Source organism: Neolamprologus multifasciatus, chromosome 10 (assembly GCF_963576455.1).
Source record: "Neolamprologus multifasciatus chromosome 10, fNeoMul1.2, whole genome shotgun sequence".
Classification (NCBI taxonomy): domain Eukaryota; kingdom Metazoa; phylum Chordata; class Actinopteri; order Cichliformes; family Cichlidae; genus Neolamprologus; species Neolamprologus multifasciatus.
In genome coordinates this window covers 19,569,675-19,586,420 of record NC_140448.1, presented here as the reverse complement: position 1 = coordinate 19,586,420, position 16,746 = coordinate 19,569,675, and the positions used below count along the sequence as shown (strand labels likewise).

The 16,746-nt window shown below is 40.2% G+C and overlaps 1 protein-coding gene across 4 annotated transcripts in view; it reads right to left on the bottom strand.

The window, feature by feature from the left end:
- LOC146510146 (actin-binding LIM protein 3-like) overlaps positions 1–13,719 on the bottom strand; it is a 60,277-nt gene extending 46,558 nt beyond the window's left edge. The window contains exons 1-2 of one of the 4 annotated variants that reach the window (XM_085174843.1): positions 13,102–13,719; positions 7,036–7,200 (exon numbers count right to left, since the gene is read on the bottom strand). In XM_085174843.1, coding sequence (XP_085030969.1) covers positions 7,036–7,200; positions 13,102–13,120 — 184 coding nt within the window. In that variant the 5' untranslated portion in view covers positions 13,121–13,719. Of the gene's footprint in view, positions 1–7,035; positions 7,204–13,101 lie in introns of all 4 variants that reach the window. The other 3 variants (XM_085174842.1, XM_085174840.1, XM_085174841.1) reach the window with 3 other exon arrangements.
- Positions 13,720–16,746: the final 3,027 nt, after the last annotated feature.

Genomic DNA, 16,746 nt, shown 5'->3' with positions numbered 1-16,746 from the left:
TCAAACTTTGTCCGTCCTTTCGATTATTGCACTTAGTAATGTAGCTAACAGGTAAATACTCAGTTGTAGTGCAATCTGTTCTATGTAGTGCATTCTGTTCTATGTAGTGCATTCTGTTCTATGTAGTGCATTCTGTTCTATGTAGTGCATTCGCTGGCTGAGGTCACACGTCTAGGTCGCACACCCCCAGTTATGTGTGGCTCCACATACAATTAGTTTTAAGAGATATATGCAGTGAAGTTAAGATAACAAACACTGGTAATATTGAAAAGTTGCTTTTATATTATATTTTGTGCAAAACTGGGGATCTCAGTATGCATCATGCCTGCTTTTTCAAAGTTGCCTCACATTTGTCTTTTATCCCTTTAATTAAACAGGAAATCAAGTAGTTTAATAACAAGAAGCTTAAATGGGGACAGATGAATATATTTCACATTAACTAATTACTTTGGTTTCTTAATAAGAAAAGCAAGTGAAGTGAGAGGGGTTTGAATAAATTTAATTAGCTCATTCATCTGCAGTTCAATCCATGTGTAGAGAGCAGTTTTTGAAACCACTTTAACTTGCATGACTTCTCACTTGACATAAATAACAATCAATAGAAATCTAATTTCTCTAACAAAGTCTCACTAATAACCCCAATTTGTGATTTGCAAAGCAATGAAATTAAGGCACCATTGAGGTTATAAAATTGTGCTGTAATCACAAGGCCTGCAGAACAGTCTATAAATATCAAGAAGTAATCTATTTATCTTCATCACAACTCCTAAGGCCCAGAACATGATTTTCCATGAGTCCACTCTGATATGTACTTATGGAAAGTTGAGGGAAATAATTTGGAGGTTGGAGGAGGGGTGCTGGAGGTGTAAGTCATCTTAACCTTACATACATATCACAGTTTTTTCATTATCAATATGTATCTTGGTTAAGGTTAGGCATTAAAAGTACTGTCAGTTAAAAGTGTTTAGGCTTAAAAAGTTTTAACGGCTTGGGTTAAAATACGACACGTCTTTCAAAACGTGTTTTCCTGATCACACCTACCTGCTTTGTGCCCATAAACATGAAAAAATTTATTTTTATGATTTTTTCACAAACTGCTGTGAGACTGGGCTATTCAAGAAAACAATAAAAACTATTCCCAAAGCACAGATAAATAAATTAAATATCAACCATTAAATAAATTTGCTTCGTAAACTGTATTCCCTTTTTTCACGCCCTGCTTCATTGATTTAATTGCTTCCCAGCCTTATTCTCCCTTTAAGGGACAGGTTCAGCTGCACTTTGTCAGAGGCACTCAAGTATCCAAGTACTTTTTCTTTTTACAGCTGTTAATAGTGATTTAAAGCCTATTAGACGGAAGGGCTTCAGGTGTGAATGCATTTATCCACAAACACACGATATTGGCAGAAAGACTGCAAGTAATGATTTCTTTATTTGATGCCTGAAGCAAAGCATTGAGTGAATGAAGGAAAGATTCAAAGAAGAAAAATGAATAAGATTTAATAATAATAGATATAACGAAGATGCAAAAAGAAAGGAACTCCTGGAGGTGCGGTGTTGACTGTCTCATCTTTGTGATTTGGCCTTCAGTCACACGTAAAAACACAGAATACAAGCATGTATGGAAACACACAAGGACATCAGCAAATGTTCATTCAAAACCACAAAAAAGTGCTGCAAAGCAAAGCTGATACAGCGATTAATGCTTTACAGTTTGCCCTTGAAGTCTGTTCTGAAGAAAGAGCCAGGCCATCCATGACTGTGTATGGCTGAGCACACACTAATGGTGATAAAATACACAGACTCTTGCTCCTGGTATGTTTCACTTGTGAAACACAAACTTGTTTTATCTTAAAGTGGGTCAGCCTTGGCAGCAAGCTTCACTAGAATCATAGGAGTCTGTTTTAAATTCATTTGAGAAGGCAAAGCACCTGCAGCTGGATGATCTATCAAAATAAATTAGTGCGTGCTGATATTTCACCACCTTTGAGGGAAGACATTACAAGCCTTGTCTTGTCTTGTTTCAATACAAAGGAAAATTCCGAGCACCAATATCCTTATTGCCAGTGTTCGAATAGATTTACCAGAAAAGAGATGCTGGAAGGTTTTAGATGATGTAGATGGGGAAGTTTTCTTGCCTGAAAAAGCAGAGATGTCGAGGAGAGAGGATTATTTCAGACACAAGGCTCAGACAAGACAGAGGAAGACGAAGAAGGGCAAGATGGGAGTCGAGGGAGAGATTAGAGGAAGCTGAATAGAGAAAGAGCATCATATGTGAGGAGAAAGGAAAGCAGACAGCAAAGTGAAGGGATGAGGACGTAGAGAAAGATGCGGGGGGACTCTAGGGAGGTATCAATGAGGCTATTGATCTGTCCATCCAGCACACATCTGCCATCCCGTCACTGTCTTCCCTCATCTATTAGCATCATCAATTTAAGATGGATTTCCTTTTCTGTAGCGCGTCTGGATTTGCATGAGTGTGTGATCGGGACAGAAGGATCAAACAGAAACTGATGAGGGGGAAAGGGAAAAGCACGAGTCTAATCAGTCTGTGGTCTAACTGTACAAAGGCAGAATTATGTGCTACAGCATGGATTTTGGCAGTATTGTTTGACGCTGAGGTTGTGAATTGTTAACATTTGTCAGTCAGATTTTAAACGAGATGCTGTATGAGAGATTTTCAGAGAAATCATTATGTGCAGCCACATTTTTTTTTATCTGTTTTATGAAAATTCACATTGATGAAGAGTATATTAGAATGTATGCAAGGCCTTTTTTTTGGTACAACTTTCAGCTCTAAATTGCACATGGGATGAAGTTACTTCTGCACGGTAGTGAGCTTTATTTTTAAAAAATACGTTATATACTGGACAGAGTGTTAAATACAGCGCTGTAAAGTGCATCTTTACTGCTTCCATAGGAATTAAGAGGGTAAGTAGCAGAAGGTGCGGCTAATGAGATGCACTTCATTAACTGATCATAGCAGGTGTGACTCTCTCTATAACAGCAGATGTTTGCTGTTCTGTAGCATTCAGGTGTGTTAACACAGTGCCCTGGTGTTCCCAGGAGTTTCCATCAAATGTATGCCAAGATCAGACCGTGCAATGGCTAGAAAAACTGAAAAAAGCCAAGAGCTACAGACTCTACAGGTCTCAGTTAGCATACCAAATGTTAAATTTTATGATAGTACAATCAGAAATTATGTCTTTTTTGGAAAGGTTACCAGAAGGAAGCCCCTTCTCTCTAAAAAGAACATGGCAGCACAGCTTAGGTTTGCAAAGTTGCATCTAATAGTGACCACTGGACAAATGAGACCAAAGTGGAGATGTTTGGCCATAATGCACAGAGAACACATTATATCAGCACAAACACCTCATACTAATTGTTAAGCATGGCGGTGGATGAATAAGGACGTAGGGCTTGTTTTACAGCCACCATACCTGGATACCCTGCCGTCACTGAGTCGACCATGTACCAAAGTATTCTAGAGTCAGATATAAGGACATCTGTCCAACAGCTAAAGCTTGGTCCAAACTGGGTCATACAAAATGAGAATGATCTCAAGCACAGTAGCAAATCTACAACAGAATCTCAGAAAAAGAAAATAATTGGGTGTTGGTAAATGAGATCCTGTGGTGGGACTTTAAGAGAGCTGTACATAAATGAATGCCCATAAGCCTCAATGAACTAAAATGACTTTGTAGAAAAAGTGGTCCAAAATTCCTCCACAACCATGTAAGAGACTGATAAAGTCCTAGAAAAAATATACCTTGATGTTATTGCTGCTAAGTCACCAAATTAGACAAAAATTTACTGAATACTTGTTGAGACATTTCAATAAAACAAACTGGTTAATATTTTCATGACTAAAAGTGTCAGAAAAAACGTGCAGTCTTTTCTTCATGCATCACATCACAGACTTCTTATACTGCCAGTCTGATCTCGATTTCTATTCTCTGACTCAATGAAAACTTATAATTAACTGTCATTAAATAGTTCCAGGTTTTCAATACGTTTAATTTATATGCCATTAAAAAGGCCCAAGATCTTGATTTCATTGCATACCACCATCACCACTAGTCACTTCGCAACACATTAAAAAACAATTTGAGTCACTCTAAAATAGAGTGTAGCTGCCTCATCCGTCTCACTCTAATGTCTTTGTTCCCTAAAAATACCCCTGTTCTTTCCTGAATAGTCACGTTAACAGGCAAGCTGTTTACCAAAGATGCATTGTAACTCACTGACATTCACATCTAAAAAACAAAGAATGTGGGACGAGAGAGCGACAGCACAGGAGAGCAGAATCAAGAAGATAACAAGCAGAAGAGTGGAAAAACCAGACATCTGTGTACTAAAAGCTGACGTTTTGATTCTTGTCTGCTCCATCAGCTGACGTCTCCTCTGCTGATGAAGTACTAATGGACTGTGCCATTAGCTTAAAGTCATTAAGCTTACTCTGCAAGATCAATTGTCCATAATAATATGAACTTTAATATCAAACGGGACACTTCTGTCAGTACATCTGGCTTATGTCCCGTCAGGAGGAGTGAGTGCTTCAATCGAGCAGATAATCAATTATTCATTCAAACAACCAAAAGAGTCATTTCACCTCAGGCTATTTTAAGATCTGCATCTGTAAGTAATGGTGCGTGAGATAAAACATGGCGTTCCATAAAAGAAAAGAAAAAAAAAAAAGAAAATCCTCTTCTTCTGTGCTTTGTGACTGAGTGCATTGATGCGATGCTTCTGTTAGATCAAACAGAGAAAACTGTGTTGTCTTGCAGTATGCTTTGGGACTGTGTAGGTCCCGGCCCGTGAAAGGAGGTTAGCTGGTTGGAGTCTGACTAGGGGCTGAAAACCTGCTGACTGCACTGCTAAGCTAGCTGCTGACTGCAAAGCTGTGTTAGTGCCTTCTGTCCCACCTGCTCGCTGGTGGAGCTCAACCATGCAGAGACATCAAGTGACATATATAGTTCCGGGTTTGCACGCACAACTACATGCACAAATGCACACTGTCATGCATAAACATGTTTTTAAAAAAGCGTATAGTTGTGTTACTAAAAACAGCGCCTCACACTAAATCTAAATGATTAAATCTTTCCTCTGCTTCTTTACACCTGCATCCACTGCTTACAGCTAGGATTTATTTTTGGAAATTTGCTCACTTTATACAATTTTTTGCCTATGTGTTACTACCTTACTGCTAACCTTAGTTGCAAGTCATGGTTTTTCTTTTGGAGAACAGCAATATTCATACCCATGCTACCTGTTTCACCCAGACTGTGTCTTTGTGCAATGCGAAACTAATAGGCAAAGCTAAGCTTTATCTCTACAAGCAAGCGTGGTAAGCGTATTTTCCAAAAAAGCCGCTTCCTTAACATCGATATAATTTAATTTTCTGCTAGGGTAAATTAGAAATCCTTTATTTATTTTACTTTATGCATGGCATTGATGCAGCGCTGCTGCTCATTTTCAGTGTCAAATAAGCCACTTGTAGCTCCTGTTTCTTTAAGACTTGCATCCCTGAAAGCCTCTTTTTTTCCATTGGCTGCCCCTCGCCTGCTTTTATGTACAGAACCCAGAGCTTATAAGCCCTGTCGCCATATAAGGAAAACCGTGGCTCATCACAAGCATAGAAAAAACAGCTGGATTCCAAGATTTCAGAGCAGTCTCAGGCATATGCATTTGGTTCACACGAGCTAGTCTTTAAAGCTGAAAGCTCTTCAGCTGAAAATTTTGACTTTGAGTTTTAATGGGTGTTTGAGAACCGAAGAGACCAAATGTAGTGGTTTTCAAACAACAGTGTCCCCCATTCCTGCTTGAGATTGAACTGTGTTGGCAACAAGCCACATGGTCCCAGTTTTCCACTACACTTCAATCCTCCTTAAATCGGCACTTCTGGAACTTGTTGATACGTGATTCTTTGCATGGTGGAGTTTTCCATTAATGGCTGCAGCTATAATCTGTTTATTTCAGTGTCTCCTGAGGGCCTGAAGATCACAGTCTTTCAATCAGTCATTCTGTCTTTTTTCTTCTTACTTTGGTGCTTTTTCGAGCATCCCCGAGAGCCTGAACTCTCAGGAATGCTCAATCAGATGACTAATTAACCTTGTTCATTTGTAGACGTTATCATTAGACCATTTTTTTCTGAAACATTTTGCAAGAATCAAATTCTATAAGAGGACAATAAAATAAAAAAACAAAAACACATTTCTTAGTATCAAGTCACCTATTGTTTTTTTTAGTTGTTGTTTTTTTTTTTTACTGGGGGCATTTTCTATTTATAATATATGTTAAATGACTTCAAAACATTGCAGTCTTTTAAATAACTTTCTACACAGGACCTCAGTCTGTCTAAAAACACAGTTGTACATATTTCAACCTCATTTTCAGGCCAATTAACCAGGTTTTTTGTGAGTATCCAGAATTGGAACAACATGAAAAAAGGAGGAAAGTTATTTAACAGACCTTGAACAATTATGTATAGCAGTTTTCTTTACATGTGCATCTGGGTGATTTAAAATATGATATTATGCATGTTATGTGGCCAGAAAATCTGGACAGAAGTACAATGCCTTATATGTTTAAATGACCAACGATCTTTCCACTGTGCTAAACGATATTTCCTACATCAACATAATTTTTGTCACTAATGACAGAACTGTTTTCCAAATCGGTGTCTCTAATTTTTTCTGGCTGTTCCTGGTGAAGTTGTAGTTCAGCCTCCATTTCAGTGAGCAAGAAGAAGCTAGCAATTATTCAATTACCTTGGTTCCTTCTTGTCTGAGTAATTATTTAATATTTAACTATGTAAATTGATGCGGATGAAATGCATTAGACCAAGATTGAAAAACAAATGAATTTAAACCCTTGTATGTAAGGGTAAGAGTGGAGTACGGAAGCAGATATAACTGTGGTGCAAACTTAATGAGTTTTTTATGTGTGTGTAATGTAAAAAACAAATAAATAAATAAATACATACATAAAGCATGTTTGTGTGTGGGTTTATTTGGATTTTTTTTTTTCTTTTACCTTTGCAAGTGAAGCAGCTAACATGAAAGTGTGTGTTCTTCACACGCACCACCTCCCCACGACAAACCTCCCCACAGCGCTCACACACGATGGGTGAATTTCCACGGCTGGAGACGGGAGAGCTGCTGCTGCTGTTTCCTCCATAGAGGCTCGACTGGTACTGAACTGCTGGCAGAAGAAAGAAGAGAGGCAAGGATGAAAAAGCATGTTACTTGTTATCTTTTTGAGCCAGTTGCTCCACAGCCTCAAAATGACAAGGTTTTAAACGCCTTTTTCAGCCAAGCATGTTGTTACAGGGATGGCAAAACAATGAATCTTAATGAATTTGAAAACAGTTTCTCAATTTTGCCTCATGAGTTAAGATGAAAGCAATCAGTTCTACAAGGCAACAATTACTTTCCAACATCAACCGCTCAAAAAAAAAAAAAAACGTCGGTGTGGCCTTCAGATGACACTCTTGTTAAATGGTGCACAAACACTATGGCAACCAATCCTGTTGGATCAGTAAGTCAGAAAACATGAATAAAAACATTTACAGTAATAGAACAGTCACACCAGTATACACACTTGATTGAATGTTAACAAAACATGAAGAGATTGACTTTGTACCCAATTTCTTTAGAAGCCTCTTAGTCTGCAAGGGAGATCAGCCTGACTTACAACCATTATTATTGCAAGGCACATAGACAACATCTATCACTACAGCTGTCTTCTTCTGTCTGTCCAACATTACTATGTCCATCTCCATTATCAATGGTTAGCCATCACCAGTTTATCTGGAAGTCCCACAGCATCTTAGCTCAGTCATTCTCAATCATCCTGGAGGGGGGTCCCCATTTTGACCTCGGGACTTCCAGGCCCAGCACAGCACAGATGTTCCTCTATACTATGCGTTCCATGGTTATGGCGTTCCATGGTTATGGTGTTCCATGGTTATGGCGTTCCATGGTTATGGCGTTCCATGTATGCCCTGCCTGCTAGCATCTAGCACCCCGCTGTTATGTGCTGGATTGTCTCAGGGGCATCTTTACACAGCCTGCACCCGGAGTCTTGTCTGGTGTAGTAGACTGCAGCCTCTATGGATCGTGTGCTCAGAGCTTGTTCCTCTGCTGCTATGATTAATGCCTCTGTGCTGTCTTTCAATCTAGCTACTGGTAGGATTTCCCAATATCAGCCACTTCTTCTATGTAAAGGTGGTTCATGTCATGCAAGGACGTGTCCTTCCATGATGGTTCTTCTTCTTGCTCCTCTTCTTTCTCAGATTTCTGCTGCCTGTGGTGTTGACTAAGCAAGTAATCAGTCGTGGTCATCTTCCTGATAATAGTGGTTCTGACAATTACTAGTCCTCCACCTACTTCCTTCCATTTAGCATACAGTCTCAGGGTGCTGGGCTTCCATGCATGGAAAGCAGCTTTCTTGCCTTGATATCAGTGGCTTCTATCTCCTCCTTTGATCAGCTGATAATCCCAACAGGATATCTAACGGCCAGCAAGGCGTAGGTGTTGATGGTTGTTCTTCCCATTCGACTGACTCCACAGGATTTGCCTTAGTCTCTGCAGGTATTTGGTGGTTGCAGCTTTTCTAGCAAGCTCTTCATGTTTCCCGTTTGCCTGTGGGATTCCAAGTTCTGTCCTCTATGTCTACAATGTTGCCTTCAGGTAGTGCAATCTCCCTCAGTCCTGACTACCTTCCCTTTCCTATATATTTACTTTTTCCATTTCTAATCCTGGATGGCAGCAAACCATTGCATTACATTTTCTGACTTAATCTTTTTGCATATGTCAATAAAGCTCTGAATGATGTCAAATCTCAACATACATGCAGAATAGCAAAGATACACACACTGCTGGTGAGAGAACAGTGCACTCTGGGGTCTTTGTGAGATTACACCTCTGTCATCCTTATGAAACTAGTCAAATCCATTTTAATGAAAAAGGCCTTTCTTTAACTTGTCCCAGACACACATGTCCATGTACCACATCTGTGTGATGAAAGGACAGCACAGGAAAAGAGCAGTGGGAGGATTAAAATTCACTGCCTGACTCATTAAATTTTGTTTTGCCATAAAAGTAAATTGCGCTCAACAGACCGTACAGCACTCTGAGCAACAATTCTACTGTATTCTGCTCAATTCAATTACATTACAGTTAATGCTGCTGCATCCCAGAGTATTATGCAATCACAGCAAACACCACGCTGGCAGGTTAAGCTGGTGACAGCAGGAGAGACATGGAAAGAGAGGGTTGTGAATCTAAAAATGTTTTCATGATAAAGAAAAGGTAAAACTGGGACAAAAATGTTTCCTAACAAATTGTATCATCAAGTACACACGTGTGTGTGTGTGTGTGTGTGTGTGTGTGTGTGTGTGTGTGTGTGTGTGTGTGTGTGTGTGTGTGTGTGTGTGTGTGTGTGTATCACAGAAGCTGGCATTGGTTTTGTAGCCAGATGGCAGCACAAGAACTGGAACAGCAGACATAGAAAGATTTGAGCCACCTGTGTGTGGCTGAGAAATTAAATGTGTTACTGTGTGCGTGTGTGTGTGTGTGTGTGTGTGTGTGTGTGTGTGTGTGTGTGTGTGTGTGTGTGTGTGTGTGTTATTAGCAGGTTTAAGTGATCTAAATTTTGGAATTTGAACTCGTGCTGTGTGCGTGTACTGTATATGCAGTGTGTGTGTGTGTGTGTGTGTGTGTGTGTGTGTGTGTGTGTGTGTGTGTAGCATGGGTACTGCTTTCTTGATAATGGAGCTAGGAAAAGTTCTGTCCACACAACAAATAACTGCTCTGTATAACATTTGCTTCTTTAAGCAATACTTGACTAACACAATAATCAAAAATATCTGTTTTTATTCAAAAAGGGCGGTCTTCCTAACATATTACCCTGACTAAAACTTTTAGGAATTTGCAGATTTGTGATGAAAAATAAGAGGCTCCCATTGGAGGAAAGGAAATGATGGAGCTAGTTAAAGGAAATTAACATCACATGATATTATTATTATTTAATAATAATGATAATACTGACACTAACACCAGAGTGCAGTGGAAAAATACATTTTTTTTCCAGTTACAGATGAGAGAATCGCTGTGTCATTTATATATACAGTCAGAGCCACCTCATTAGGTACCCTGTGTACCCCTTAATGCAACCTGCTGAAGCTCAAACTGAGCCTCAGAAAGAAGAAAAAGGTGATTTAAGTGACTCTGAATTCAACATGGTTGTTGTGCCAGTCTGGTCTGAGTTTTTCACAAACTGCTGATATACTGGCATTTTAAAGATAAAATATCCAGTGAGTGGCAGCTCTCTGGGAGAAAATGCCTTATTGATGTCAGAGGTCAGAGGAGAATTGCCACATTCCTTCAAGCTGATAGAAAAGCAACAGTAGATGAAATAACCTTTTGTTACAGCTAAAGTATGCAGAGGATAGTCTTAAAACGCACAGCACCTCAAACCTTGAAGCTGATGGGCTACAGCAGCAGAAGACCACACCAGGTGCAGCTCCTGTAAGCTAAGAAAAGGAAACTAAGGCTACAGTTCACACCAAAATTGACAATAATAAAACTGGAAAATGTTTTCCTGGTAATGAGCCCAATTTCTGCTGCAGCATTTGGATGGCAGGGTCAGAATGTGATGTAAACAACATCTTTACATCACAATTCAGGTGGTGGTGGCGTAATGGTGTGTGTGACCCCTTAGTACCACCTCAGCATCATTTAAACGCCACAGCCAACCTGAATATTGCTGCTGACCATGTGAATGTTTTTTGTGACCTCAGTGTGCTCATCTTCAAAACTCAAATCATCTCAAACAGGTTTCTGGAATGTCACAATGAGTCTAAATGGCCTCCGCAAGTCCCAGATCAAAATCCAACAGAGTGACTTTTAGATGTAGTAAGACAGGAGATTTACATTGTGGATGTGCAGCCAAAAAATCTGCAACAACTGTGTGATGCCATGAAATCCACATGGACCAAAATGTCTGTTTCGTGCACCTTGTTGAATCTATATCATGAAAAAGTAAGTCAGTTCTGAAGGCAAGGCAGGTGTACCTTGTGTAATGGCTGGTGAGTGTTATTGTTATCACGGATGTATAATGCTGATAAATTATTAAAAGTAACTAGAATTTCAAATCTCTCTCTCACTTGGCATTTGCCAGAGAAGACCAGAACTGGCAGGTCCACCAGAGGTGCTGTTCTCTTCACAGACATCTGGATATCCTTGGTGAATGCCAACTGAGCTGCATTGTGCTTGATTGTGAGCACAGATCCCATTAGAGAACATCAGCATCTCATGCAATGCTTATGGAGTCTGTTTGTAATAGTTAAGTCAGAAACATGCACATGAATTGCTCGCTAGAGGTTATTTAGTAGGGCTCTGGCAATGCCAGGCCTCCTGTTCTTATTCAAACCACAGCTGCGTTCAGTACTCCTCATTTCGCCCAGTCACTCTGGAGAGTGTGCTGAGAGACACAGCAAACCTTCTCATAAAACCACGTATGAATACGTGCTGGAGCTGGACTACATGTGCAATCTCAATGAGCAGCAGACATCATCTGGTGCTAAAAGAATTGACAAGGACACCAGCAAGAAGCCGAAGTACAGAAAGGAGGTCAGGAAGGATAAAAAGAGACCACAACAGTGCACCTGTTGTCGCATTCAGCTGCACTAAAGCAGGTGAAATGCTTTCTGGCTGGTCAGATTTATGAAGTTTAACTGATTTCATGTTATATTGTGATGATCAAGAGTTTCCTTTATTATTTTTGAGGAGTGTATTAGTGACCCCTTGAAAATAAAATGGCACAAATGATGCCTAATATGCAGTAACTCATAAGTAAAACCACTGAAATTTTTACATTTGTATAATTGAGACCTCATGATGGGTCCCAACGAACGACTGGAAACCACTGATTGACCAAGTTAAATTATTTGAATAGTTGAGTTGCAGTAGAGTTGAGATATCCAGTGATTCACACAAAGCATGCAAAAAATATATTAAAAAAAACATCTAAAGCATGAATCTTTTAACAGTCTGGGGATCCATCGGATTTATCTTGTGACTTCATAAGTCACCCCAGTTATTCTGCTCTGTTTGAAAGCGTCTCATGTTTACTCTGACCTGTGACTTCATTGGTAAAAAGCATGAATATACCAATAAAGCTCTGAACCAAACAGATAATCCTCTTCTTTTTCTGTGGAAGAGTTTGTGGGGGCTACAGACACTCAGCTGGGGGTGGCCTCAGCTATACTGACATGGTACTACTTGTACAAGTGTAGCACCACCAAAGCCCTTATAAGGTTAACTATTCCCTGTGGTGGGAGGTATAAAATTGAATGGCTGCTAGGAGGAGAAGGCAGCTGCTTGGTAGCTCTTACTGGAAAGCACTGTGTAGAAGCAGCAGATCCACTTTGTTCTATGTTCCTTCAGAGATACAATTCTGGGATTAGGTGGCTTCACATTAATAAAAAACCTGATTTTATTTGGTGCTATGTTGAGTCACTGATGCATTTTAATATGTGCACCCAGCACAGTGTCAACTACAGATGAGCTCTTTTGTCTTCCAGCTATCAAAGAACAACAGGCTTCTTCTCTCCAAAATACATCTGACAAGCCATCACACACACACACACACACACACACACACACACACACACACACACAAAGAATAATAGAATAAGAATAATAACAATAAAATCTGCCTCAAAAAGTAAATGTTCGAGTAGTGGTTTTAAATATTGGGTCAATAAAAGGCAACAGCCTGCTGGGTTATATGACTTTAGAAATTTCTCTACTGTTGGAGTCCCTCATGAGTCAGTACATACTGCTGACAGTCTTCAGAACTGGCAACACGCAATGACATTGAGGAAAACATTGATGAATCCCGTCACCGATCTATAACCAATATCATGCTCTGTTTCAAAATGCCACTGCCAAAAAAAAAAAAGCTAGTTAACAGCCTGTCAATAAGTGAGCCAGTGATCAATAACCTTGGCGAGGGACTGTTTATGTCTACTTCAAGCTAAGCCCTCTCAGGACACTGTGGTATTGATCAGGCAGATTCGCGCACACTGCTTACCGTCGGTCGGTCTGCTCATGGTGCGAAGTTAATTCCCAGAAGCTTGAATGAGAGTCGCCCCGGGCTCTGGAGCAGATCAGTTAAACCTCGAGTGGCAGGGCAAAAGCTCCGAATATGACAACTCTCTCGTTCCCCGTCCGACTTAAAACTCTCCCTCCCTCACTCTGCCTCAGCCTTGAAAGGGCTTTCCCTGCTCCTCCCGGGCAGAGGATTACTGTCAGGCGGCGGATCGCTCTGCCTCTCCACCCTGCGTAAAGGCAGGAATTAAATGGAAACTGACGATTTACTACTTCTCCTCAAGCTTACAGCTTCTTCTGCCTCCTCCACCTCACAAACCTCAGTGGTCCTCGGTTCCGGTGCAGACGTGTCCATTGCAAACTGTTCTGTCACAGCAGCGCCTCTGAGGTCGCCTGTAAACCGGTGCGCTCCGGCGTCAGGGCTGAAATGCTGGATGCTGAGTTTCTGGGGGTGTTCGCAGACTCTGGAGATGCCGGAGCATCTTTGGCCGGGCAAGGCGGGGGCTTTTCTCGCGGTGAGAGAGCGCCGAACAGCGTCCGAATTCCAAAGTGCGTCAAAAATAAAAAGCCTAAATATCCGAAACCATAACTCCCCACATGATAGTCAATAGTCGTGCCTATATTTTTGTGATAATTTCTATCAGCTTTGCTTTGGTGTTTCTTCGCCTTTGCTCTGTAATATTCCAGTCAACAAATGTGCATCTTTTTTTTTTACACTTATTTTAAGTTTTTACCTCTTTTTTAGCTCCACAGGGGGTGTAAAGAGTGGACATTCTAGTCATACGTATTTAAATTAGATTAATTTTGTAGCGGATAGGTGATTCTGGCGAACAAATTATTTCTGAAAATCCGCGTACCAAGGATTAAAACGAATAAAATATGAACGATTAATAGTTTATGACTTTGATTCAAACTATTAAGTGTAAATTCCCACACGTAGTTACGTAGCTGTCGTTACTGGTTTACAGTCGCTTACGTCGAGTATATGAGCTAAATTTGGACACCCGAGTTTGTGAGTGCCATTACCTGTGAACGAGGCAACGTCGGATTTTTAAATGTACACCATAAGTGCATTTACTAAAAATCCCAGAGGAGAGGAATCTCGACCTCAAGGTCAAGGTCAGAGGTCAACTTTTCTGAAAATCACCTAGGATTTTCACATTTATACCACAGATGCAACTGTCTACTAGTTCATGCACCTATTTGATAAGTACAGCTATGAGGAGGCTGGGGGTGGCACTGGGCTGCCTATATTTTTCTTACTTGTGTTCAAGTACAGTTCTGAGCCTGGTTCTATAAGATATTTCTTCCTGTGTTAAAAGGGAGCTTTTCCTTCCTACTGTCACCAAGTGCTTAGTCATAAGCGGGCTGTATGATTGTTGGGAGATTTTTTATAATATTGTAGCGTCTTTACCTTGCAGTATAAAGTGCCTTGAGGCAACTGTTGTTGTAAATTGATGCAATATTAATAAAACAGAATTAAATTGAATTGAATTATTCCACGAATAGATAATTCTATCAATGTATAGCTAAATAAATAGCTAAAAAAATGACAGGACAGACCAAAGAAAATATTATCTGTAGATATAGAGAAACACCAAGAGGTGGCGGTGTATGTCTAGAAAAAAAAAGCACTGCACTATCAGTAAAGTCTATAAGTTTGGATAATATTAAAGTAAGATGTGACAAAAAGAGAGAAGAAAAAGTGAACATAGCTGGAATGCATTTATTATTGTCTATAGAAGAAGAACTGGGAATATTTTTGATGCCGCTGAACAAAATCACAGAAATATTTGGATTTATTTGGTATATTCTACTACTCTTTGAATTGCCAAACAGGTGTTCTATATATATATTTCTTTTGAAGACTTTGGCATGTGATTGTTCTCTTCTGCAGGCAGCAGCCCTCCAACCAAAACATGTTTATACAGTTAACTTTCAGTCTGTCCTGGCTCACTTCCCTGTAATTGAGAAACAATGCACAGGATATTTCCTGCAAATGCTGAAACTCATCTAACCTCTACTGCAAAGATGAAGTAAAAATAAAGTCGGGGAACGCCTAAGCTCAAAATCTAGCAATCCTCAGTATATTAAACCTGGCTGAGGTGTGTGTTTAGCTTTTGATCAGTTTTAAGACATTAGCAGCAGCAGAGGTTTGAATCCTCCTGGGAGATCGCTGCCATGTCTGCAGCGGCTGCACTCAGAATCAAAAGGTCAAAGCTTTGAGTGTCTGCTCATGCCTTCAATCGTGAGTCCGCCAAGGTCAAAAACACAATAAGTCATGCATGCAGTTTGTGTGTCTCCAGCGACTCTCAGATGTGATTAATGACCCATTGTTAAGTCAGTCTGTCAGTTTAAAAGCAGTTGGGAAGAACTGAAGAACACAGTTAGGCAAGTCCACCGTGCGTGTTTGTCTAGTTCATTGATTTTCTGCAGTTTGCTGATGTATTATGTTCCAAAAGAAGACGCATCTGTTGTTTGTAAAAGATGAAGTTACACTGTTTTTGGTCAGAGCAGACACGCTGAGAGGAAGCTAAAACAGTAAGATCATCTGAACAACGGGTTTTGTGTACATGCATAGGAATATTGTATATCAAGAAAGAAGAAACAGCATACTGACCATTATATGTGTAAATATAGATCGTTACATACATGTTAGTACTGTTGTTTTAAAGTAAGCAAGTCCGGAGTTCGACTCCACCTCTGGTCAGAGGCCTTTCTGAGTTTGTTTAGTTCTCTGCGTGTGCTCCCACAGCCATGCCTCCCAATACCTCCCACAGACATACAATTATTGGGGGTATGTGATTCAAAGTTGCCCATATATGTGAATGTGAGTTTGTCTCTATGTCTTTTCCTGCATCAGGCTGCAGACCTGTCCAGTGTGTACCCCACTTTTCTCCTTGTGGTACCTCGGACAGGCTGTGGTCAGATAAATTGAAATTTCACTCTATCCTCTGGACTAAAGCAGAAATGGACAAGTGCTGTTATCAGCGCTCAGTTGAAAAATTGCATCTCTGATGGTATGGGGTGCATTAGTGCCTATGTAATTGCCAATTTGTGCATCTGGAAAGGCACCATTGGTTTTAGTACAACATATGCTCCCATCTACCAGCAGAAGGATCACAGGCTTACCTCTTTTTCAGTGAAGCTTTCTGTATTTCAGCATGACAATGCTAGACAGTATACTGCATATACAGCAGCAGGTCTTCATAGTAGGGCAATGTCCTAACACAGCGGTCCCCAACCTATTTTGCGCCACGGACCGGTTTATGCCCGACAATATTTTCATGGACCGGCCTTTAAGGTGTCGCGGATAAATACAACAAAAATAAAACTAGTACCGGTACCGAAAAAAAGAAAATTTATTCATAACACACGTGAAAAGACCCAGGAAAACCGAGTAAACGATAAAAACGATAGCAAAATAACACTGAAAACCGATAAAAACCCTGAAAACTATACATTTCACACCTGAGCTTCAACTCTCGCGGCCTGGTACCAAACGACTCACGGACTGGTACCGGTCCGAGGCCCAGGGGTTGGGGACCACTGTCCTAACGTGTTGGTGCCATCAAACCATGTGCTTATTTTTTGGTGCATTTTCTTGGCTTAAACATTTGATATGTTT